This window comes from Euprymna scolopes, chromosome 5 (genome assembly GCF_053919585.1).
Source record: "Euprymna scolopes isolate OS-2025 chromosome 5, ASM5391958v1, whole genome shotgun sequence".
NCBI classification, from domain to species: domain Eukaryota; kingdom Metazoa; phylum Mollusca; class Cephalopoda; order Sepiida; family Sepiolidae; genus Euprymna; species Euprymna scolopes.
In genome coordinates this window covers 18377649-18402936 of record NC_136486.1, presented here as the reverse complement: position 1 = coordinate 18402936, position 25288 = coordinate 18377649, and the positions used below count along the sequence as shown (strand labels likewise).

The 25288-nt window shown below is 33.5% G+C and overlaps 1 protein-coding gene across 1 annotated transcript in view; it reads left to right on the top strand.

Annotated features, from left to right (window-relative positions):
• The window catches only part of LOC145276722 (dual specificity mitogen-activated protein kinase kinase 1-like), a 128738-nt gene that overhangs the window by 60579 nt on the left and 42871 nt on the right, over positions 1 to 25288 (top strand). Inside the window, exon 7 of the mRNA XM_080127939.1 lies at positions 5210 to 5403. Within this exon, the coding sequence (XP_079984065.1) occupies positions 5210 to 5403 (194 nt within the window). The remainder of the gene's footprint in view (positions 1 to 5209; positions 5404 to 25288) is intronic.

The following is a 25288-nucleotide window of genomic DNA, read 5'->3' as shown; positions in this document are numbered from 1 at the left end:
TAATTCAGAACAATTTATTCATATCATCTGAGTTCGATAAATGCTGAGATCCTCAAGTTGCCATGACATTATTAGTCTCTTGAGAGCTGGTGGTGATGTTTTGTTCAGCTTTTTCTTGAGGATGGTATTTTTTAAGATGACATTAATTTCAACTTTAACTACATTTTTACTTACTTAAATGGAACTCAAATTTTGTAACTAACACCATGTAATATTAACTGCTGTTGAAATCAAGGCCATTGTTTTGTTTATTAAACAATATGCATAAAACTCATAAAATATTATTGAAAACTAAGATTTTGAAAATTAAATTTAATTATGGAAGTGGTTGCTATTTAAATTACGTTGCAACACTCGAAAAATTACAGAATATTTGGTCATTTTTATAATCTATAATGGCATGGAAAATCCATTTCTGACCTTTTTGTCAAATTAGGTACATTTTTTTTTTTTTTTTTTTTTTTCTCAAAATTGTCACTTTTAAAAATTTTGCAGAGAATTTTAGTGATGTGGGAGATAAACTCGTCGAGAGATTCTATCAGGATATTTCAGTGATGAAAAACATTTTTAAGGAAAATGGAACCCTGGCATGTTGGTAGACAACTGCTGGAATATAAAAAGTGAGACACAAGAGGGTTAAGAAAACAAATGTTTAAACTGACAGTTTTGTGTTTTTCATTCATAACCAACGATGAAATATGATTTATAGTACACAAAAATGGTGTCTATATAGAGAAATAAAAGTCAAATTTAGTATCAGGATATTTTTCTTACACAAAAATAGGTCTTATATGGCATGAATTTTTTTTAACCTAAAATTTGTGCACAGTGAAATTATTTATCAAACCAAACTTTTACAAAACCATGCATTATTTTATTCAGTTAATGGTTTTTAATCAATATTTACAAAATTAATTTAACAAAACATTTAAAACATGACAATTGAGAAGTTTAAAGCTAGAAATGACAATTAAAAAATTGAAATATTGAAATAAGGTTTGTTGAATTGGTCAAAGATTTTCAGAAAATTTTTATCCACTTTTGGTTATATTAGAACTCATCAGTTTCTTTTGCAAAACTCAATTTTTGCTAATTGATTTCAAAAACTATTTTCATTAATAATTAATTTTGGTGCAAGTCTGTAAATGGTCCACAAGTAATCTTTTTTACTATAAAAATCTGAAAAAAATCTTTATAATGTACGTACTTGTCACTGCATGAAGAAATGTTAGTTTAAAGAAAGTAGGGTATCACTTTTCTATAATAATTTAACATATAATGATCACCCACTTTATGGCCACCACTAGTGTAAAACTTGAATTTACGCCGCTAAAATACACATTTGCCAAATTTTTGTTGGAGGAGCGTCAACGTGTGGGTGCTCAATTTACGTAAAATTCTTCATATCTTGGAAACTACTCGTTTGCTGGAATTTTAAACGTTATTTTCGTTTTCAACATTCTCAAAAACTTATGTCTTAATTTTCCAAGTTTTTTTTCTATAGTGTGGAAAGTCGATTGTCTGCCCCCTTGCCGATCTTATATTCCCAACATTCCCAATAGGTGTCGCTAGCAGTGTATCATTCAAAAAGAAGATGGTGGGAAGTTTTTCTTCGATAAAATGTCTCATAATATTCGATTTTCTTAAATAAAAAAAAAAAAAACTACTTGATCGATTTACGTAATTTTTGGAATATGACATTTTCATGCATTGACAAGTACTACATTATAAAGATTTTTTTCAGATTTTTGTAGTAAAAAAGATTACTTGTGGACCATTTATAGACTTGCACCTTAATTTTTTACCTTTTCATTTTTTGTAATTTTTGGATATGTTCATCACTGTGACATGGCAATTTAGTAGAAACCATTGTTTTTTTTTTTTTTACTTAAAGTTCAATATTTTGATTTTCGAATTTTGCTACAATAATGAAGAACCTGTTTTTTTTTTTTTTCCTTTTATTAAAAAAAGGTTGCAATAGTTGATTTGTTTACAAATAAAACAATGTATTCTGGTGAATTTAATTTTCTATGATTTTTTAAAAGTTGACTCAGGAGAATGCAACACTTGTCCAGAATCTTTATCAATTTACTTTTCTTTTTTTTTTTTTTTTTTTTTTTTTTTTTACTTACCTTCACCTCAAACAAGGCAGATTACCACTTGCATGTAAGGGGCTACTAATTGAAACCATACCTAAGAAAGATTAAGATTGGTTTATGCTGCATTTTAACTTCTGCATATCAGTACATTTTGCGAAGCAAGTAGGAGGAAGGAAATTCCAAAGTCTAGCCATTCTACAGAAGAAGCTATTAGAGTAGAAAACTTTGATATTTAGGGATCTCAACAGTAAAGGGGTGTGATTTTGTTGCTAAGCAGATTTGTCGGAATATGTATGTAGAGGGGGCACAAGTGCAAGGAGTTCATCAGAGCGCATTCCATTAAAATACTTGTAAAACAGGCACAGGGATACAACATTTGCGGCAATAGGACAAGGGTTGAAGACTAGTCAACAAAGTGAGATCTATTAGATTGGATAACCTTTTTTGGACTATCCAAGAGGTAGAGACTACTGATAGATGCACCAGCCCAGGTATGGCAAGAATACTCCATGCATGGGTGAATGGTGACCTTGTAAAGGTACAGGATACTCTTTGGTGTGAGTAGTTTTCTAGCACAATAGAGGAAGATCACCTTCCTTGCAGCAGCCTTTGCAATGTCCTCAATGTATTTGTTCCAGTTCATATTTCTTGTGAATGTCAAGCTGAGGAGTTTGAAGAAAGAATTCTCAGGTAGGGTGCTATTTACCATGGATATTGGTGGTTGGAATTGTTAAAGGAGAGCAGTCTTAATCTTACTAGCATTAAATGTTACCATCCATTTATGTCCCCATTCCACTACAGCCTGAAAGTCGTTTTCGAAGGATTCAGCCATTGTCTTGGATTTGTGTACCTTATACATGTTATAAAGAGTGTATCATCATCAAATATACCCATCTCAGATACAATATTATCAGGAAGGTCATTGATGAATATCAGGAATAATAGTGGTCCAAGGATCAGCCCGAGGCACTCCCGTATTAATGTTATGCTGTTTGGATGAAAACGTCCATCAATGACAACCTAAATGGTTCTATTATCTAAGAAAGATCTAATTATATTTAGTATTCGTCCAGTTATACCGTATGATTTAATTTTCATTAGTAGCTCTTCATGCCAGACTTTGTCAAAGGCTTTGGATATATTGAGAGTTACAGCCCTGGCTTAACCTGCCTTATCGAGTGCATGGTATATGCGTTCAAAGATGACTGTTAAAATATCTGCAGTAGAATGACATTTCCTAAATCCATACTGTTTGTCAGAAAGAAGATTAGCTTTTGCACGTTGGTAGACTAGTGCTTGATTGATTAGCGTTTTAAAGATTTTAGTGAAGAGGAGGCAGAGACTGATAGGACGATAATCAAGAGGGTCGGTCCTTTCGCCAGAATTCTTGTACACTAGTACTACAGAGGGGCCATCTTCCAGCTATTAGGGGAGCAGTATTCAGCAAGGTATTTGTTGTATAGTTTGGAAAGTATGGAGGCTAGCTCGGCTGAAAATTTCTTAATTAGTATACCAGGGATGAGATCAGGCCCACACGCCTTGGAGGTGTCTAAGTTTTTGTATGATATTGCGGACATGAGAAGTGATTTTCAGATCATTAATTGTGGCTTCCATCCGCATAAGAAAATTTGGGAGGGAGTTGTTTGTTGGCGCTAGTATGGAGCTAGAGGCGAATTGCAGAGCAAGTAGTTCCACCTTTTTGGTTGCTATGCATGCAACCTTGTTATGGATAGTGCGGGAATTACTGATTGCCCTTTATTCACTACACTATTATACATTTTCCAGAAATCACGCGTTCCTATCGTCTGCAATTCTATGCGTTCTCTGGTTATTTCAGCATGCCTTCTTTTGGCTGTGACTATTTCTTTCTTACAATGATTACTAGCATCTATGAATTTTTTTCTTATTTGCATTTGACTTATGATGTACAAACCAACGGTGGCTCTGGTGGGTCCCTGTTATTGTAACTCTGCGCCTGGCTAAGAAAAAAAAGGAGTGTGAAAGTTGGCAATAGACGAAGCCTATCTACTCCTTAAGCAAATTAAGTTTTCAAACTGGAAAATTTGTTAGTCACCAGCTTTAGGAAGGTTGTCGACCATGACCGAGGAGGCCTTCCTCCCCCAGCTTTAATATCAGTTTTCTTTCTCCTAGATGGATAACCTGAGAAGTTCTACAGGTCCATCACTGTGAAAGGGGTAACCATGCACCTGGTTTCTACACTAGGAATTTCTACGCCCCCACATGGATGAGAATATTAAGTATCATGCTTAAAGTTTTACTCTGTTCTAAAAAAAATAAGTGTAGAATTACAGATAGATTTCCTCTCTAACATTAAGAAAAAAACGTATGGTGAGAAAACTAATTGGTTTTAAAAAGTGAATAAAATATTTCTAAGTACCTGGATATGTAAGAAATACAAAGCAAAGAAATCCGAGAAATTGTGGGATCAGAATTACGTACAACATGGAATAGATGGATGCACTTTACTTGTTTGTCCATTCAAGCGACCCCGGAATGGGCTACGTAGCAGACCAGTGTCTTCAAGTAGAAGTGCCAAGATTTCTATCTATTTCAGAGTATTAATAACGGGTTCTGGCTTAAGGACCAAGTGTGTTCTTATTAAGAATCGGCCAGTAGTTTTTTTTTTCTTTGTATTTAATTTGAGGGATAAGTTTTGATTTTTCTCATACTAATTTCAAAACATAAAAACTCGTTTTTCAAAAGTAATAAATGCTAGCAGACAGTTACACATTTTCTCTGACTCGAGAGGCAGAAATCTGGAAACAAAGTTTTAAGCGACTATATGATTTTTAGAATATGACATTTTCGGTCCATGACTATGTACATCATAATGATTTTTCTGTATTTTTGAACTTTCGACGTGCACTGATTTTTCTGTATTTTTGTTTTGTAATATTGGGGAAAATTCTGAACTACCACTGATATATTTTTGATTTCAATAAATAATTGAATAATAGTGATTAAAAGAAATATATAAATCTCATAGAGGCAAGAAACACACACACACACACACACACACACACACACACACACACACACACATATGTGAAAATAAAAATTTAATTTTCTAAAACTTTCACTAATTATAGCCGGAACGATTACAAGGAACGCAGTACACAGTTCAATCCGATATTTGGAGCGTAGGACTTTCGCTTGTGGAAATGGCCATCGGCAGATACCCAATCCCTCCTCCAGATCCTGAACACTTGGAAAGCATATTTGGTGATAATTGTATGGAAGAACACATGGAAGCCGCCATGACTGGAAAACCTTTAAAAGGTAAGTGATAATCAGTCAAGCTGCTTTTTTTTTTTTTTTTTTTTTTTTTTTTTTGCCAACTCATTTATCAAGTTTATCATTTTCAGCCTTAGATAATTTGACATTTCATAATCTATAATATAAAAACCAATTGTCGCTGTGTATGTTTGTGTGCGGCTAAAAGTCAAAAACAACAAAAAAAGACTCACAAAGTTGGTATTTTCTTGATCGACATTTAGGAAAAAATATTGATTCTGTGACCCTAAACTAGTGTAGATTTCATCAGGAGTAGGGTTGGTCGATTTCCTGCCAGATAATGTACTAACTAAAGGGAAGTAACTGATTTTTTTTTTTTTTTATCAATGAATTAATTCTTTTATGCCAGCTCATTTTGTGAGGAATATAAAACAGAGCTGTCTGTATGTCCAGAGAGAGGAATAGGCTGAGCGGAAAAGAGGTGGTGGGGAGAAGGAAAAAGAGAAAAAGGGAGATGGATATTAAGATAATTTTCAATACAAATATTACTTCTGTCCTGGGCAACACCGGATAACCCTATAAGTTAAACATTAAAAACAATGAGCTAATACTGAAAAATCAAATATCTAAAAAAAGATCAAACCAAACTTTAATCTCTAGAAACTGAATAGAATTTATCAACTATAAAATAGGTGTGAAATAAATTAGTCTAAAAAGGATTATTTTTTGTTTAACCCTAACTGAATTATAAAGTAGCCGAACTTTGCCAGCATATGAAATGGAATACGATGATAGTATTGCTGATCAACTTTGATGATTTGACGTGTGAGGTATCCTCATATGTTTAATGTCTTTTTTTAAATTGCGGGTTTTTATTTTATTTAAGATATTGTACGCACCTATTATGGAATGAAGTGAAGTTCTCTGAAAAAAATTCACTTAACTTGATCAAGTATATTTTTTTTCTTTTTTTTTTTTTTTTTTTTTGTATACAGAGAAAAATCAAATTTTAATGAGATCGATCATATCCGCCATTTTGTTTATTTTGTGCACGAGGACAGGGGTGCACCAAGGGAGATAATTCCATCACTGCTTAAAGGTTGTCAAAATTTGACAAGATTATTTTGAAACCTGGGCAGAAAAAATACCTACATAAATATTTTAGCTTTTTTCACTTATTTTACAGAGTTTCTCTGTCCTTTTTTAATCCCTTTCTCATTTTGTCCTTTGTTAATCAATTTTTCGTTTAAAGGCACCCTTCTCTTCGTGCCAAAACTACTTGATCAAATTAAGTGAAATTTTTTTTAAGGGAACTTCATTCCATAACGAGTACGGACAATAACTCTTTTTTCAATATTTTCATTTTTTACGTTTTGATTAAACTGTACAAGTACCAGCATTTTATTTATATAGTAATACAATAGCGTGTGTGTTATTTTGTGTCATTAAATCTTTTTTTTTTTTTTTTTTTTTTTTTTTTTTTTGGAGTGACTCATCTCTAACAAAGAGTGATAACTCAACAATAATTCACACTTACTGGATTTATGTTGTAATGCCTATCAATTCCTAGTAATTGCTTAAAAATGAATTTCTTTTTCATCACTGGTACATACTTCGGGCAAAGTAGAGAATATGGTCTCCAGCTGAAGACAGAAACAAGAGTTTGGTCGACACAGGTTTGACCTTGACTGCCGCACACACATCGCCTCTATAAACAAGGAGAATGCATTTTTTAAATATATTTTTACACAACTTTAATTAAAGTTTGGATTGATACTTTTTATTAGAAAAACCAAAAGGCATATTGTTTACAGAGGAGTTGTGTGTGTGTGTGTGTGTGTGTGTGTGTGTGTGTGTGTGTGTGTGTGTGTGTGAAGGTCATGGTCAAACTGGTGTCAATTGAAATCTGTTCTTTTGTTTCTGCTTTTGGTTGGGGTTCATATTCCTTACTTCGTCCCATACATCATACATTTTTCTTTATTTTTATTTTTTAATGTAGGGGGGAATTCTGAACGAGAACCATACTTATATTATTTAATTGGAATTCATTATTGAGGAATAGTTGGCCGAAATGTCATGAAACAACAACTAAGAAAGATGAGGATAATAGTCCGTAATAAATAAATTAATAAAGAACCATACTATTTGACTTTTTTTTTTCTTTTTTTTTTTTTTTTTTTTTTTTTAAATCTGATTCTAATAATTTTTTCTATTTATTTTTTTCTAGCTGGTGAGAATCCAATTTCCTTTTATTTCTTGGATGAGACAAAATAATTTTTGTCAATCTTGACGCGGACTCTTCATGTTACCTATTATAACCAGGAAATCAAGGTCAGCTATGTGTGCATGTATAAATTTGAGATGGATGAAAGACCACTTTGGTGATTTTTAGATGTTTATCGATCAATGGTTTGGCAGGAATAATCATCGGTGGTAAAAAGTAATCTTTCTTCCATCAAATGTTTTTTATTTTTAATCTATGTCATCAGCTCATACTTTTATTTGGTAATTTATACAAATTGAATAACAATAATAATTGTTGCTTGTTTAAACCCCCTCCTTCATCTGATGAAAAAATAAAGAAAAGTTTTTATGACATACGTACCCATGATGCAGAAAAAGTAACTTGTCGGGAACACTCTGATTTGTTTTTTTTTGTTTTTTTTTTTAAATGAAATGGAAATTTAAACTTTGTTCCGTTTTAATATATATTTTTTTTTTAAATTGTGCATGTGCCAAATACAATCGAAAGAATAAAATTCAGCAATCGTACCTTTTATATATAAAAAAAAAAACAGATTTTTTTTTTTATGTAAAAATAAAATTTTATTAATAAAAACAAAATAATTTTTAAATGAAAAGGTCAATTTGGTTAAAGTTTTGCTATTTTTTTTACATTAAGTCCCACTCGCCGTTGGCATTCGAAATGTCGACTTTCATAAGTTTTCGGGTATGCTGACAATGAAGAATAGCTTTCAGAATAAACATCCCCAACCTCTCCATGTTAAGAATGGCTTTCAGAATAGACACTGCCAACTTCTCCATGATAAGAACGGCTTTCGGCATAAACACCTCCCCATGTTACAAACGGCTTTCGGAATAAACACCCTCATCTTGTCAGCATACCCAAAAATGGATAAAAGTTGGCATTTCAAGTGTGAATGGTGAGTTCTTCATTTTATTGGTGCATGTGCAATTTAAAAAAAAAAAAGATTAAAATGGAACGAAATTTAAACTTCCATTCCATTTTAAAAACAACCCCAAAACAGAGTGCTCACAACAAGTTTTACCGATAAAAATATCATACACCAAAAATCACGTAAATTAAATAGTTTTATTTTTAAATAAGAAAAACAAATTTCATGGCTAAACAAGTGATAATCTTGTACATACCATCTTGAAAACGGTCTGAAGCAACAAGGGACATAACTCAAAATAAAACTTTTGCAAGATTTTAGATTTGCTTAAAATTAATTTTTGGGTTTGTATTACTGTACACATAGATTCGAAAAAGTTGTCAAAAAACAAATATATAAAAAATAAATGTTATCCAAGGCAAGATAAGTTACTTTTCTACCAAACTGGATATAATTTTCGTGTTTTTATTAAATTTAACATGTTTATTCAGCTCGAAAAGCATACAGTGTTTAGCGATGTATTGGAAAATTAAAGTTGGTGGCCGATTCTCTCTTTAACACCGTAAGTTTGGAAAAAGGTGTAATAAATAATAAACTAGACAAAATACTGTTAGAAATTCGCTCAATATATGTTACCGTGACATGACTTGACATATATTCGGTGGTTGTTAATAGTATTTCTGCAGTGGGTATGAAGGATGATCTTTTGGGACATGTCCATGCCCCCCCCCACTGCCATAAAAAAAAAAATAAAGAAAAATATTTTTAGTGTACATACCTGTGATGCAAAGAAAATATTGTACACCAAAAATCATATAAATTGAAGTAGTTTTATTTTTAAAAAGGAAAATCAAATTTTATAGCTAAACAACAATCAACAACCTCACAACCCCATTTTGCAGGAGAAAGGAGAATTCAAAATGATTCATATTTTGACAAGATTTTAAAGTTGTTCTTTACAAGGGGACGACAGGACATTAAAAAAAGGATTTTCTTTATAAAAATAAAACTACTTGAGCAATTTATATAATTTTTGGTGTACAATATTTTCTTTCTGTTATGGAATGTACATCATTAGATTTTTTTTATATTTGTATTTTCGGGGAGAGGGGGGTATGAATTAGCAGCAATCTTTTTAACTGGATGAAATCCTTTGTTTAAAGTAAAAAAAGAAAAAACTGAGGTACTTCTGCAGTATAATAGGATTTCAAACAAAAATACTATTACATATGTGTGTGTCATGTCGAGATTACTATAAATTCAAAAAAAAAATGAAGAATGATTCAGTAGATGTGCTAGATCTAATATTTACAAAAAAATAGATATATTACTGGTTCTACATTTTCTATTTTAAAATGGTGGCTTTTAATTGAAGGCAAGGGAGATAAGTCAGTTTGTCATACAGCATCGGTTGCAAAGAACTAATTCACATTAAAACTTATGATAAAACTTAATAATTTGATCAATTTTATTTTTACTTAAAATTCTAAGGAGAACTCAACAACTGTCTATGATCAATTATTCTAGAAAAAGGAATGGAAATATACTCACTATTTTTATGAAAACAAGGATGATAATGATATATATCTTATTTGTCATACTGACTTGATTTCACATTAAGACCTACAATAAAAACTCTATAAATTTTATTTTTATTTGTAATTATTTTTATGCTGGATCATTTTTCATAATTTTTTGAATTTATACTAAAATCAACATGGCACATAAGAACGTAATCATGTTTTTACCTGAAATGCATATGTTTGAAATCCCATTATACTGCAGAAACACCAAAACTACTTATGGTTCTAGGACAATATTCATCACCGTATGGGATGTCCTCTGGTATACCACAGGTCTTCTATTTGTTCCCTTTTGTTTGTTTTATTTAGTGAAAAATGCTGATGACATTGATTTGTATCTTAGCATAATTGAACTATGATTAATATTTTGTTTTTTATCTGAGACTTTTGGAGACATCCATCCTTATCAAAAAAGACTTTGTTGGGTTTTTTTTTTTTTCTTCATTTTTGTTAGTTTGTTAAGTTAGAAGGGGTGCCCTAAAGGGGAAAAATTGTATAGTCGATCTCATTGACAGTTGTATCAAACGTATCTGCATGGTTGACACGAATATTGAATAGAAAGTTTGTCACATTTTTTGAAAGCATTACTTTGTAAGTTTTAAAACGCTTCTTTTTTTTTTTTTTAAGAAAAACAGTGCAGTACTTGTTAAGATATAATCAGTTTTTTTAAATATATCATTCAAAGCAAAAACACTATTACATACTTAATTGTCATGTCGAAAATAGTAATTAGTAATATATCCCCAAACTATGAAAATTCGGGTAGAACTGCTATTGTGTTTTCAATAAAAAGAAGTCTATCACAATAGACAACAAATATTGCAGCCTGAACAAGGAATTTAAAATATTCGTTTCGGAGTTATCTCCCATGTGTGGAAACTTCTACTGTCCAAAGTAGAAATTCAATTTTATCCAATTTTCCATAAAAATTACTTTAATTATAAATAATTTTCTACTTAACGATTTTTCGTAATTTTTGGGTATATTACTATTTTCAGCATGACAATTGAGTATGTAATATTGTTTTTGTTTAAAGCAACATATTTTTTAAAAATCGATCTGTCGACTGTATTTTAACAAGGACCAACAGTGCTCTATCCTTTATCATATAAAAAAATCATTAATTTTTTTTTTTCTTTTTTTCTTGTGACTTTTATTGAGGTTAGCGAATGACAAAAATGATTTTATATTTAATAAAAAATTATACACCATAATTTGGTTTTCTAAAAAATTTTAAATTTAACCTTATGAAATAATGCTTTCAAAAAGATGTGATTAACTATTAATTAATTATTTTAATTTACTTATTTATATCTATAAATATTTTATCCTTTTTGTTTTATTTTAACGAAGTTTTGAGACCTTTTTACTGTATTAAAGTTTTTAAATGTTTTTCTAAATGTTAATTGTTTTTGTGTTTAAAGAAACTTTGATTTTTTTTTTAACTATTTGTAAAATAAAATGGTTTTGTTTAAAATTACAGCACAATGGAATTTTTTTTTCCTTCTCAAATGAAATCATTGGTACTCCCTTCCACAGCGACCACGTTATTGTCTAATTTGACAAAATAAAATCTGGTGGGAGTTTTATTTTGTTAAATTGCAATTAAAACAATCATTTTTAAAATGGGGGGGACGTTTGGTTTCAAGGAAAAGGAATATGAAATGTAAGAAAGAATGGTTGGTGGTTGTCCAGCATTTGCCCTATATCAAAAAACAAAAATAAAGAAAATTCTGTATGATGTACATATCCGTGACAAAACAGAAAATATTCGAAAAATTATATAAATTGATCAAGTAGTTTTATTTTGATAAAGAAAATTATTTTTAATGGAAATTCGTAGGCATTACAACAAGCAGATTTAAGGATGTGTGCAAAAAGGGACTAAAATCCAGCTGCATCAAACCCTATTGACCTCGAATCCTATGCTGCAGACCATGACTCTTGGAGGGTCAAAGTCCAGAAGTGTGTTTGGCTGGGCAAGGAGAGAAGAAATGAACAGTGAGAGGAGAAGAGAGGCAGGTGCAAAAGGACAGCATCAGCAGCAGCTTCGGCAGAGCCTGACGAGGGGTATCCCTGCGGAAAGTACAACAGACTCTGCCGCTCCCGCATCGGTCTGCTCAGTCACAGCAACAGCTGCTACCACTCATGACAACCTTCCGGCGCGATTCTCCATCGTCTCTCTAGATGGAAGGACACCAACAACAACAACAAGCCTCAAACAAGTTTTGAATAATGTGGAGCTATCTTCATTTTCTTTAACTATTTTTTAAAGATCATTTTCAAAATGACAAAAAAGACAATCATTCTTCGGTTGCTCATAAAATTTGATTTTCTTTAAAGAGAAATGAACGTAAATTGATCAAGTTTTATTTTTAAGTAAGAAAATCGAATTTCATGATTAAGCAAGGAGGAACTGTCTCTTGTCGACATCTTTAAGTAAAATAGAAGATGACTCAACAATAAATTTGTGAGATCAGCCTTATAAATTGTTTACCAAAATTATTGAACCTGAAAATATTATATGCCGTAAAGCAAAACTATCAAACCAAACACTATAAATAAATATTTAAATAACTTGAAGCATAAAAACTTTCCAAAATGACCGGATTTGGCATTCATTAACCCCTAAAGGGTTAATATGCTGTAAAACAAAACAACAAAACCAAACACCATCAATGAGAGTAGTGATTGATGGGCTGAAATCAGAAGCTCTTAGTATTAATGCTGGAATTCCTCAGGGGTCCCTGGTGCTACCAGATCAGGCTGTCTATTGGCTTCCTGAGACGAAATGCACCTACATCGATTTTCCGTTTTTGTTTCCTATTCTCTTTTGTAAAACTTAATTATGTTCTGCAAAAACAAAAACAAAAACAACAGCCCCCTTCCCTTTTTTTTTTTCCTACTTCCCAACCCCGTCAGTGGGGCATTAGAATACACTGACTGCCCCCTTGCAGAGAGTAAAAGTCCCTCAATGGGGCCACCTGTTGGCCGTAGGTGGCATCCCGTAATGTCTACGAAAAGGATCCTGGTGGCTGAGCAACTGATACCTAGGGAAATAAAGGTATCAGTTGCAACACTCCACTTTGGCCTCGTACTGGGCCAGACGGGCGATCGGAGAGGCCCGATCCGATCAATCGGCTGGTCACGTCTAGCTCACCACTTATACGCATACAATCTACACCAAATCTAAATAATACACAACACTTCCCCATCAATACTGATCCCCAAACAAGTGGTGAAAGCGGTGGCTGAGGGTCAATTGTATATAGTGAACAAGGACTAGACATGGATGTTTTTCTCTGATCTTTCCCATATTTTACTTGGATGGGAGAAATTAAGATACACGAGTGCTCGAAGCCTACATTATGTACAAGTATATCATACCTGTAACCCTGTTGTTGCCAGGGCGAATGGGCTTCCCCCCTGTGCGCATCCCAAGTAGGGCTCCAAGGTGGGTGGGGAGCAGGGATAATGAATTAAAAAAACCGAACCCAATATGAGTTATAAAAATCCAAGTAAAAAAAGATTTTTAGACAGTTCGGACAGTGACACGAATGAGGAATCGGATAACTATCCAAACTTCATAGTAATGGAGTCAATTGGAGAAGTGCTTTTAACCAAACTCTCCCCCTTCAAGATAGAAAAAATACTATCAGAAAGGGTCAAACCTAAACTAGTGAAAAAATTAAGAAATGGTAATCTTTTGATAGAAATTCTTACCAAAACACAGGCAGATGAACTTTTAAAATGGAAACATTTTGACAATATAAAAATAAAAACGTACCCTCACAAAACACTAAACATATGCAAAGGAGTTGTGAAAAGCCCTGAACTTTCACTTTGCTCCATCGACGAAATCTGTTCAAATCTAAAAGAACAAAATGTAACGGATGTCAGAAGAATTCAAATTAAAAAAAATGGAGAAATGATAAACACACACTCATATATATTAACCTTTTACCAACAAAAAATTCCACAAGAAATAAAAATAGCCTATGAGAAACTAAGAGTCGAATCATACATCCCCAACCCACTGCGTTGCTTTAAATGTCAAAAGTTTGGTCATCATCAGGACCAATGTACACGCCAGCCAGTTTGTGGAAGGTGTGGAGAAAACGACAATCATATCAACTGTCAAAAAACTTATAAATGTGCCAATTGTACAGAAAATCACAGTGCCTACTCCAAAGACTGTGAAATCTGGAAAAAAGAAAAAGAAATTGTTAAAATTAAACACTCATTAAACATCACCTACCCAGAAGCAAGGAAAAAGGCAATAACAGCTAAATATTCCGAAATAACCAAAAAGAATATTCCCAACACAAATAAACACAATGACAATTATTGCACAACAAACCTCGATATTAAAATCCAAGACCTCACCAACCAAATCAAAATATTAATAAATACAATTGAAGAAATGAAAAAAAACTCACTGGAACCAAAAATCCAAACGCCACACCCAGTAGACCAGAAACAAATCCAAAAAAACAAACCAGAACCAAACTTAACTAAACAAAAACTACAAATAAACCCACAAATTCCCCTCTCCAATAGCTTTAAGATATTGGAGATCGAGAACTCTGAAGAGCAGAATACCAACAATAAGGAAAGTCCCTTAATCCCCCACAAGAGTTCTAATATAAAAACAGATAACAACAAGCAAAAAAATAAAGATTCTCCAAAAACATCCGAACAGACAAGAACAATAAATGGGAAAAATTCCTCAAAGAAAACCAGCCCCACAAAAACCAAACCACGATCTCGCTCAACATCTAAAAGCAGAGATGAATCAAGCATAAAAGCTAACAAACCAATTGAACACAAAGAACCAGAAGCCATGGAAACAGAAACCGAATCTACCAATGATAAAAAGCTCAGAAGTGCTCAAACGCACATGAAACAGTCCAATGATTCAAATACAAGAACTACAGACCAAAATAAATTTAAAACCTCCTTGGAAACAATGGAAATAGAAGACAAAACTTCTAAACCCCCATAAAAAAGAAAACACCCCTATTCCCAAGACAAAAGGGAAATCAAATACATAAAATCTAAACTATGGCCAACAAAATAATCCAATGGAATTGCAGAGGTATAAAAGCCAACCGGAATGAATTACTTCTACTGATATCCGATCTATGTCCCACAATAATATGCCTACAAGAAACCTTTTTAAAACCATCTGAAAATATCAATCTTCAAAGTTTTACTGAATACAACTATACAACAAATAACCCAAATAGAGCTTCAGGAGGAACATCCATTCTCATTAACAAAAACATGGCACAAAGCCAAATAAATCTACAAACTAACTTACAGGCAATTGCTGTCACAGCCACCCTACATAGAACGGTCACAATTTGCTCCATTTATCTGCCTCCAAACGACCCCATAGATGAAACCGAAATAGAAAAACTCATCAACCAACTCCCTCACCCCTTCTTATTATTAGGCGATTTTAATAGTCATAATATTAGTTGGGGATGCTCAAACACAGATAGAAAAGGAATCACTATAGAAAATATTATCAACAGCAACAATCTATGCATATATAACAACAAAAAACCAACGTTTATTCACTCCGCTACAAATTCGTCCTCAGCAATTGACCTCTCTATAAGTGATCCTAGTATCTTTATAGATTACAATTGGACAGTGCATATAGATACCTGTGGAAGTGACCACTTCCCAATAACTTTAGAACATTTTGGTCCTGAAATAATCTCAAAAATTCCTCGTTGGAACCTTAAAAAAGCTAACTGGAATGAATTCAAATTACTATGCAAACACAAACTCCTACCTGAAAAATGTGAGAAAGACCCAATCACTCACTTTACAGATACCATTATCTCAATAGCAGAAGAATGTATTCCTAAAACAAAATCATCAACCAAGTATAATCGTCCCTGGTTTAATAATGACTGTAAAAAGGCTATCAGGCTACGATGTGCTGCATTAAGAAAATTCAACAATCAACCAACTACTCAGAATTTAAACAACTTTAAAATATGCAGGGCTAAAGCACGCCGAACAATAAACAAAGCCAAAAGGGAATCATGGAAGAATTTTGTGTCTAAAATCAATAACACCACCAAAGACAAAACTGTATGGAATATGATTCAGAAAATATCAGGAAAAAACACCAGTTCCCCTCTAAACCACCTCTGTGTAAACAATAGTAAAATAACTAAAAAAGAGGACATGGCAAACCTGCTTGCAGATACTATTGCAAATAATTCATCTTCTAAAAATTACGATAAAAAATTCCAGATCTTTAAACAGGAATCAGAAAAAACCAAACTGAACTTTAAAAGTAATAATGAGGAAGAATACAACAAACCTTTTACCATCCATGAACTAAAGGATTCATTAAAAAAAGCCAACAACACGGCTGAGGGACCTGATAAAATAACGTATGAATTTCTAAAACAACTACCAGATGAACCATTAAAGTATTTACTTTCTATTTATAATGACATCTGGCTCAATGGCAATCTTCCAGCCATATGGAAACAAGCCACAGTCATTCCTATACCAAAACCAGGAAAGGATGCATCTGACCCCCCCAATTATCGCCCCATAGCCCTAACAAGCTGTGTGTGTAAGATCATGGAGAGAATGGTCAACACCAGGTTAATTTGGTTTCTGGAAACAAATAAAATAATAACTAATTTTCAGTGTGGCTTCCGAAAACATCGTAGCACAACAGACCATTTAATTCGTTTAGAAACTTTCATCAAAAATTCATTTATACAAAAAAAGCATATGACTGCTATTTTCTTTGATCTTGAAAAGACGTACGATACCACATGGAGGTATGGCATCATGAAAGATCTCAAAGAAGCTGGAGTGAAAGGAAGACTATCCATCTTCATCAACAACTTCATAAATAATAGACTATTCAATGTCCGTGTAGGAACATGCCTATCGGACATCAAAGAACAGGAAACGGGAGTTCCACAGGGAAGTATTTTGTCGGTAACATTATTCAGCCTAAAAATTAACAGTATTGTTGGATGCATAAACCAAGGCGTGGATTGCTCTCTATATGTTGATGATTTTTTAATTGCATATAGCTCAAGACATATCCATATAATTGAGCGTCAACTTCAACAATGCATTGACAAAATAAAAAAATGGACAACTAAGAATGGCTTCAAATTTTCCATTAACAAAACAAAATGTATGCACTTTTGTCAACTAAGAAAACTGCACCCAGATCCTCTTTTAAAACTAAATGATATTCCGATTCCTGTTGTAAATGAACATAAATTCTTAGGGTTAATACTAGACAAAAAACTTACATTCATCCCTCATATAAAACATCTTAAAAATAAATGTAATAAAACCCTACAGCTAATGCGGGTCATTGCCCACACACTGGGGAGCGGACAGACAAACCCTATTAAAGTTATATAGGTCACTAGTGCGATCGAAACTAGACTATGGTAGCTTCATTTACGGTGCCACCAGAAAGTCGTATATAAAGATATTGGACACCGTTCAACATCAGGGCCTCAGACTTGCGCTGGGAGCCTTTCGAACTTCCCCCATCGATAGTCTCTATGCAGAAGCCAATGAACCCCCATTATCAATTCGACGCGACAAACTAGCCTTGCAATACCTGACCAAAATTCTCTCTTGCCCAGAAAATCCTGCTTACAACTGCATTGCAAACTCACTAGATTACTCGCTCTATGATAGAGAAAAATCACAGCCAACAAATCCAACCTATAACTGTACCTTCAATCCAAATTACCAAAATCTATATTACCAAAAAGTAAAAGCTATAAAACCTTTTGGGCTCCGTACAAAACCACTAGTAGAAGATGCAGGTATCACAATCACCAATATCCATAATGTCAACCAACTAAGCCTTCCACCCTGGCTACTAAAATACCCGGAAATCATCCTTGAATTAAATAACCTCCCAAAAAATCAAACCCATCCACTAACCTATCAAGAAAAACTCCTTATCATTCAGGAAAAATACCCAAACCATCAGCACATATACACAGATGGGTCCAAAGACAGCAACAAAACCGGATGCGGAGTCGTATCCACTAACATTACCTTACAGAAGCGACTACCAGACCCTGCCTCAATTTTTAGTGCCGAAGCCACAGCCTTAGATATGGCACTAGATCTCATCACTGACCTTACCCACAACAAATTTATAATTTTTTCAGACTCCCTATCGGTACTCGAATCCTTAAAGAATAAAAATTTAAATAACCCACTACTCATCAAACTGCTACAAAAAATACACACTCTCTCACAAAACAAAAGTATCAAATTCTGCTGGATCCCCAGTCATTCTGGAATTCAGGGCAATGAAAAAGCTGACATAGCTGCCAAAAATGCTTTAAAACTCCTTAAAAGCAATATAAAAATTCCACATTCTGACTACAAACAACAAATAAATAATCTGATTATGAAGAAATGGCAAGAAAGATGGAATAACTGTCCAAATAATAAACTTTTCAAGATCAAGCCCACAATAGAAGAACGATTACCAGATGCCAGAAGATCACGTAGAGAGGAAGTGATTTTGTCCCGTATTCGCATAGGACATACGCACATAACCCACTCCTTCCTGCTAAAAAAAGAAGACCCTCCAGAATGTTTTGCATGCCAAGAACCTTTTACAGTAAAACACTTTCTTTTGGATTGTGGCGACCTCGCGCATATCCGGCAAAATTATTACCATGTCAACAATATGAAAGAACTATTTAAAAAAATAAACTCCAACAAAATAACATTTCTGAAAAAAGTAAATCTATATAAAATAATATAACTTTAATTCAATCCAACTTTACACCCCACCCCCAAAAAAGGAAGGAAGCACATCACCTAATGATACAAAAAGTCTGATTTGACTCACTGATTAAATTAAAATATCTATTCAAAAAAAAAAAAAAAAAAAAACTGAATTCGGCATTAAATAACCAAAAAAAAAAAAAAAAGAAGGTTGATATGCCGTAAAACCAAACCAAACCAAACCTCAGGGGTCCATCCTGGGCCCAACTCTCTTCCTGATCTATATTAATGATCTTCCAAATCACATCCTCCATCATTCGTAGACATCTATGCTGATGACACTACTATCTATGGTAGCACATCTAAGACAGTAAACGACCAAGTTCTCTCTGATTCTCTCTCCTCTGATCTTGATCACATTGTACAATGGGGAAAGAGGTGGTTTGTTACTTTTAATGCATCTAAAACCAAGCTTTTATCTTTACATCATCAACGCTCTGATCCCCATCTGGCATCAATTGAAATGAATGGCTCTTGGGGAGGCCTCATGTTTTGACAAGCTTCTGGGCTTGACCTTTACTCCTGATCTTAAATGGAACACATACATTAAATCTGTTGCCAAAGCCGCTGGAAAAATAATGGGATCCTTCTATCGATCCAGTAGATGCTGATGCTGATGCAATTCTCTATCTATATAAGAGCCAGGTACGTCCAGGAGCTGCTAGAAAGGACTTATCCTGCCTTGATAGAGTTCAAAATAGACTTCGTAGCCTTGTGGGGGATGTCCTTTTCTCTTCCCTGCAACCTCTTTCTCACAGAAGAGATGTTGCAAGTTTGTCTCTGCTTTATCATTATTTTCATGGCAGGTGCTCGACTGAGCTCCATTGTCCCCCCCTCGCCAAACTTTCACAAGAAACACCCGTCTAGCAGAAAACACTATCACTAGTTTCCCCCACTCTTTATCTGTGTCTAAACCTAAGCGTAGATTCCATGAGCAAAGCTTCTTTCTTAGAACTGCACGCCTATGGAATTGTCTTCCGTTTTTTTGCTTTCCAGCTGACTACAATATGGTTGTCTTCAAGTTCAACGTAAAGAAGTTTTTGATGAGCCGTTCCATATAAGTTAACAAATTTATCGAATCTCCATTACTAACGATTACTATATTGTCCAATTTTTACTGTACACTCTTTAACCCTTATCCTCGAGTGGCCTCTTGACCTTGATAAGTGATGCCTATGTAAAAAAAAAAATTTTTTTTTAAATAAGTCATGGTCATAAAATCGTTAACAATAGACAGAGATTACTTAAGTTAATTAAGGAATGCATAAAACATAGGACCATCACAATAGTTAGCCAATACAGAACTCCAAGAATGTGACAGTGATGCATGTTTATTCACACAACTTTAAGGCAACACATTCAGGACTGCAGAACACAATGTGAAAGGAAATACCTGGTACATCTCTGAGCAAACGCCAGTGTGATTATGCAGAAGGTCTAAAGTGAATGTTTATCATTACAAATTTGGTCTGTTTAGCCGCAGCACGGGGTGTTATTTAAGCATTGCAGGAGGACAAGAACTGTGAAATAATGTGTAAGCAACAGAAGCAACTGTCCCATTCTGGCGAGTAGACAGATCTAATCCAAGCAGGAAACAGGGTCATAGCAGGGAATCTGTAGTATATATCTGATGGCATGAAGCTGTAGCCGCTCAAGAGAATCAGAACACCTTGCCTAGTACGGTGAACACTGAGGACCCGTATTCCAAGTGGAGACAAACTTTTTTTTCCAAAATGATTAGATTTGGCATTAAATAACCCTGAAAGGATTGATATGCCATAAAACAACCAAACAATGTTCTTATATACGCAGTTATGTATAGGGCGTAACAATAAAAATTATCTTGAAACAAGCTTCTCCTCCAAAACAGATCTATGAACAAATACTCAGCAGAAGTACTGGATCTCCCAAATAGCAACAATCAAATTCGTACAACAATATTAAATTAGCAACAGAAAAGTATCATTGGAAATAATAATCAAATGAAAATTGGAAATATATAAGACTACATAATCCTTCAAAACAAAAAAATTAAAAAAAATGAAATTACTTAGGCATGAACTTACTTAACATGTTATAAAATCCTTTTAAGCAAAACAAAAAGGGCTGAAATAGCAACAAATTTGTCAAACAATATAAAATTATCAACAAATTATCAAATGAAAATTGGAAATATGAGACTACACAATCCTTCCAAACATTGAAAAAAAAAAAGAAAAAAAAAGTGAAACTTTGGCATGAAATAACTGAACAAGGATTAATATTCGTATTGTTTGGATTCATCGAACTACTGTTCTCATCTGGAGTGTCCTTTTCACAATGTTTCGGTCGATGTAACCTCCGACCTTTTTGGTGTGTATCTTGTCGAACTCGGGAATTTGGATGGTATTTCGAGCGGAACCCTTTATTTACTTCACGGGGGTAGCGTGCTTTTGTTCTGTCAGCCATGACTGAATAGAGATCCTAAGTAATTCGCAATTGTATTTTTCGGTCGCCCACACTAAGGATTGAACCTTCAACCTTCAGGAGAATATCACTTTTTACAATTGATTTTTCTAGTTAAAAAAAAAAAAAAAGGACTCCGGCATTAAATGACCACGTAGGTTGATATGCCATAAAACCAATCAAACAATTGATTTTTCTAAGTACTCTAACCAAATAATAACTGATATCAGAAAATGTAGATGCTTATTTATTGTTATTGACATGCAATTATTTAGTCTAACGTGCTGTCTGAAGATATTGGCTTCCCGAGATGAAATGCACCTAACATTGATGTTTTTTGTTTTTCTACTTCCTTTTGCAAAACTTAATTATGTTCTGCAACCCCCTCCCCCGTTTCCTTTTTCTCTTTCTATCTCCCCCACTTTCTGACTGGTTTCCTAACTTAAAATGTACCAAACATTAATACTGTAACCCTTTTCCTTCTCCCATTGCAGAACTCCTTCATGTTCTGCAGGGCAAGGAACAAAAACGATAAAATCCACTATAAAGCAACCAAACCAAACACTACAAACTCGCGATTGAAGATACAAAGCTTGAAGAATAAAAACCTTCTACAAAATAACTGGATGCAACATGAATTCTATTTCCAAAATAATTGGATTCGACTTTCAAATAACCCAAAAAGGGTTGATATGCTGCAAAACAACCTAACTAAACCAAACCTGTCTCACATGATTCTTGGTCTGTGTACAATTTCTTTTTATATCTTTTTCTTTTCTTCCTCGCCGTGGTGTCATTTCATACATGGCTCAGCATTTGCATATAGCCGCCATGCAAGCATCCATGCTCTGTTACAAATGTTCATAATGTTACTATACATGTCGGTAATATGTGTACGTGAGTATTTGGCAGCGTGGCATTGTGCATATGAAGATCATGTGCCAAGTAAACAAAGGATCAACCATCAAAAAATGTAATTTGGGAAACTTTAGCAATTTGACCTGCCAGGAAAGCATGTCAGAACACTGAATTGAAATATAAACTGCAGAATATAAACAGATGTCAAAAAAATATATGAAATCTTTCAACTCTAAATAACGAAGAGAGCTGTGCTTGGATTTGAACGTTGCATAGCAACAAATCCTGACATATATTCTGTAAATACGTACATTAAAAGCAGGTCTCACGCACCAGTTGTTGCTATTTACACGATTACTGACGATTCCAAGGTGTCTTTAGATAACACACAAACATTGACTTTTATATATAAAAAAACTGGCAGTGCTACCCGGAGTTGATCGTACCATAAAAACTGTATAGATGTTAGTGTCTCCCCCCCCCCTTCACCGAAGAGAAATTCTTTTAATTTCTGATGAGAAGTTAAAAAATAAAGCTTAAGAGGCCTTTTGAAAGTGCCAAATAAAATTAAAGATGCCTCCAGAGTACTACTAAAAGTTTTTCTCCCTCTCCTTTCTTTGAAGAAAAATTTAAATAGTTAAGCCCTAAATTAAATTCACAGTTAGCATCTTTCAATTTGAAAATAAAATGCTGACTTAATTCCTCAAATGTATTAACGCACGATAACATTAAAAATAGTGCTTAATTCCTGATTATGTTAAATTGTGTCAAATTGTGGGAACGCAGGCTTACTTCTTAAACGGCCTCAGTATGCGCTTTGCCGGCGCAGCGTCATGATGCTGAAAAGGGTCCAAGATGGCGTCTGGCCTTATATAACAATGCAGTCTCGCAGAATCTCATGTGCTCTCGTGCACATATGCAAATTTGGAGGACTCTGTCTTTTATAAAAACAGTCCACTGGAGCAGATGAGGACAGACGTGAAAACGAGTCTACGGAAAGTACTGACGGATGACGCTGCTACGAGCTGAGCTTCTGTGTACTTTTTTTTTTTTTCTTTCTTTGCAACAACATAAATGATACAAATGGCCATTTGAACCCTCCATGAAAAAAAATCTTGTTTTTCTAGGGTTATACTAAAAAAAAGTACTTCGTAGGAGTTTGTGTAGTTTTGAAGTTTTAGCTGGATATGCAAACATAAACAAATGTCCTTTATATAATAGATTAATAAAGAGATTTCATGTTTCAGAATTTTTGAGGTCCGGATTGATAATTTGGATTATTCTCGTCTTAGTTTGCAAGGATTCATAGCGCAATGGCTATAAGTGCAAAGTATAATCAGCTCTAAGTGACAATCTTCTGGGGATTAAATGTTCAATCCTCAGTATAGGTGATACTCAGAATCCAAACACAAATAACTCCCCTTTATATAATAGATAGTAGAATAAATATCTGTTGTTTTCAGTCTCCCTTTTTAACAAATAACATGGTGTTTATTTAGAATTACACTTAAAAAAAAAAAAAAAAATACAGAAAAATTTTTGATGTACATACTTGTCATGGAACAAAGATGTCATATCCCAAAAATCACATAAATTGTTCAAGTTTTTTTTTTTTTTTTTTTTTTTTTCTTAACTAAGAAAATAAAATTTTATGAGAAAACAATCAATTTACATGACTTTTGGAACATGACATCTTCATTCTGAGTACATAGATCAAAAAGACATTTCTGTTTGTTTTATTTTTTTTGTTAATGCAATTCTGAACAAGCACTGCTAATATTTTATCTATGATTTTTAATTCCATTATTAACACTTGCTGATTTCTGTTTTATCATGCGATTGTTAATGTGTTCTTTGTTGTCTTTTACATGTGGTTGTCACTTGTTAATGATATTATTGGTCAACCGAATGGATTGTCATTTCTTTCAGGTTGCACAGAGGGCTTTCAGGTGATCACAGGTGATGGGCCCCTTGCAATGGCAATATTTGAGCTGCTGGAATATATTGTACACGAGGTAACCAGTGCCAATTCTTGACATGACACCAACGGATTATTTTAAACAAAACCTACCAACACAGATCCATATATCTCTTTCACAATATAATTTTTTTTTTTTTTTGCGACATGTGTTAAGGATCACGGAAATACTTTTGTTCATAGTTTTTTTTTTCTTTCAGTTGTGTTTTTCAATAGGTCTAGTTTATAATATCTCCTCTCTGAGATGTTAGACACAATGTTGGGTGTGGGTTTCGATGAAGGTGTTTCTGTGGAACGAACAGGATTTGAACTTGGCACACCCAAGCTTTCAGTCTGTGTCGTTAACCACTTAGCTACTATTATTCCCAATGGGTTGAATTTATAGTGAAAGGACCCTAACTCTAGGTTCGTGTTATAAGTCTATTTTAAAATAGAAGCAAAAATCATTTTATTTAATATTAAAGCAATATTCTTGTGAAATTGCTAAAAGACATATTTGTTGTCTTCGAAAAGATTGCATTCCGTGTTAAATTATTGTAAAATAACTTGTGTATTTAAATCTACACTGGCTTCCATTTTGTTTTTGTTCAAAACTTGAATATTATTTGGTGCAATTCCAGAGTTCAACTTAATTTTAAAAACTCTTTATGCTATATGTGCCAGTTGTGCAACGAAAATGTTATATTCCAAAAATCACATGAATTGATCAAGTAGTTGTTTTTTTTTTTTCTTGTTTTTTTTTTGGGGGGGGGGGTCAAAAAGAAAATCGTTTTACGATTTTTAACGAGTTTAATAGTAAATTGTAACCATTACAAAGCTGATCGTGACTTTGGTAGTTCAAATTGAGTTGACTCTATTAAATATTGTGGATCAAGACACGTTTTCACTTCCTTATATAATCTGATTTTCTTGGTTAAAAAAAACTACTGAATCAATTTATGTAATTTTTCGAATATGCCAGGTACATACATAAAGATTTTTATTTTTTTCTTTCTAATTAGGTTGAACTCTACTTGCACTGATTATTTAATTTGGGAGTTTGGCGGAGGAAGAGTAGTCACTCATTGCTTCCAAGTTAACTCCAAACCAGAGTACTAGTCAGGATTC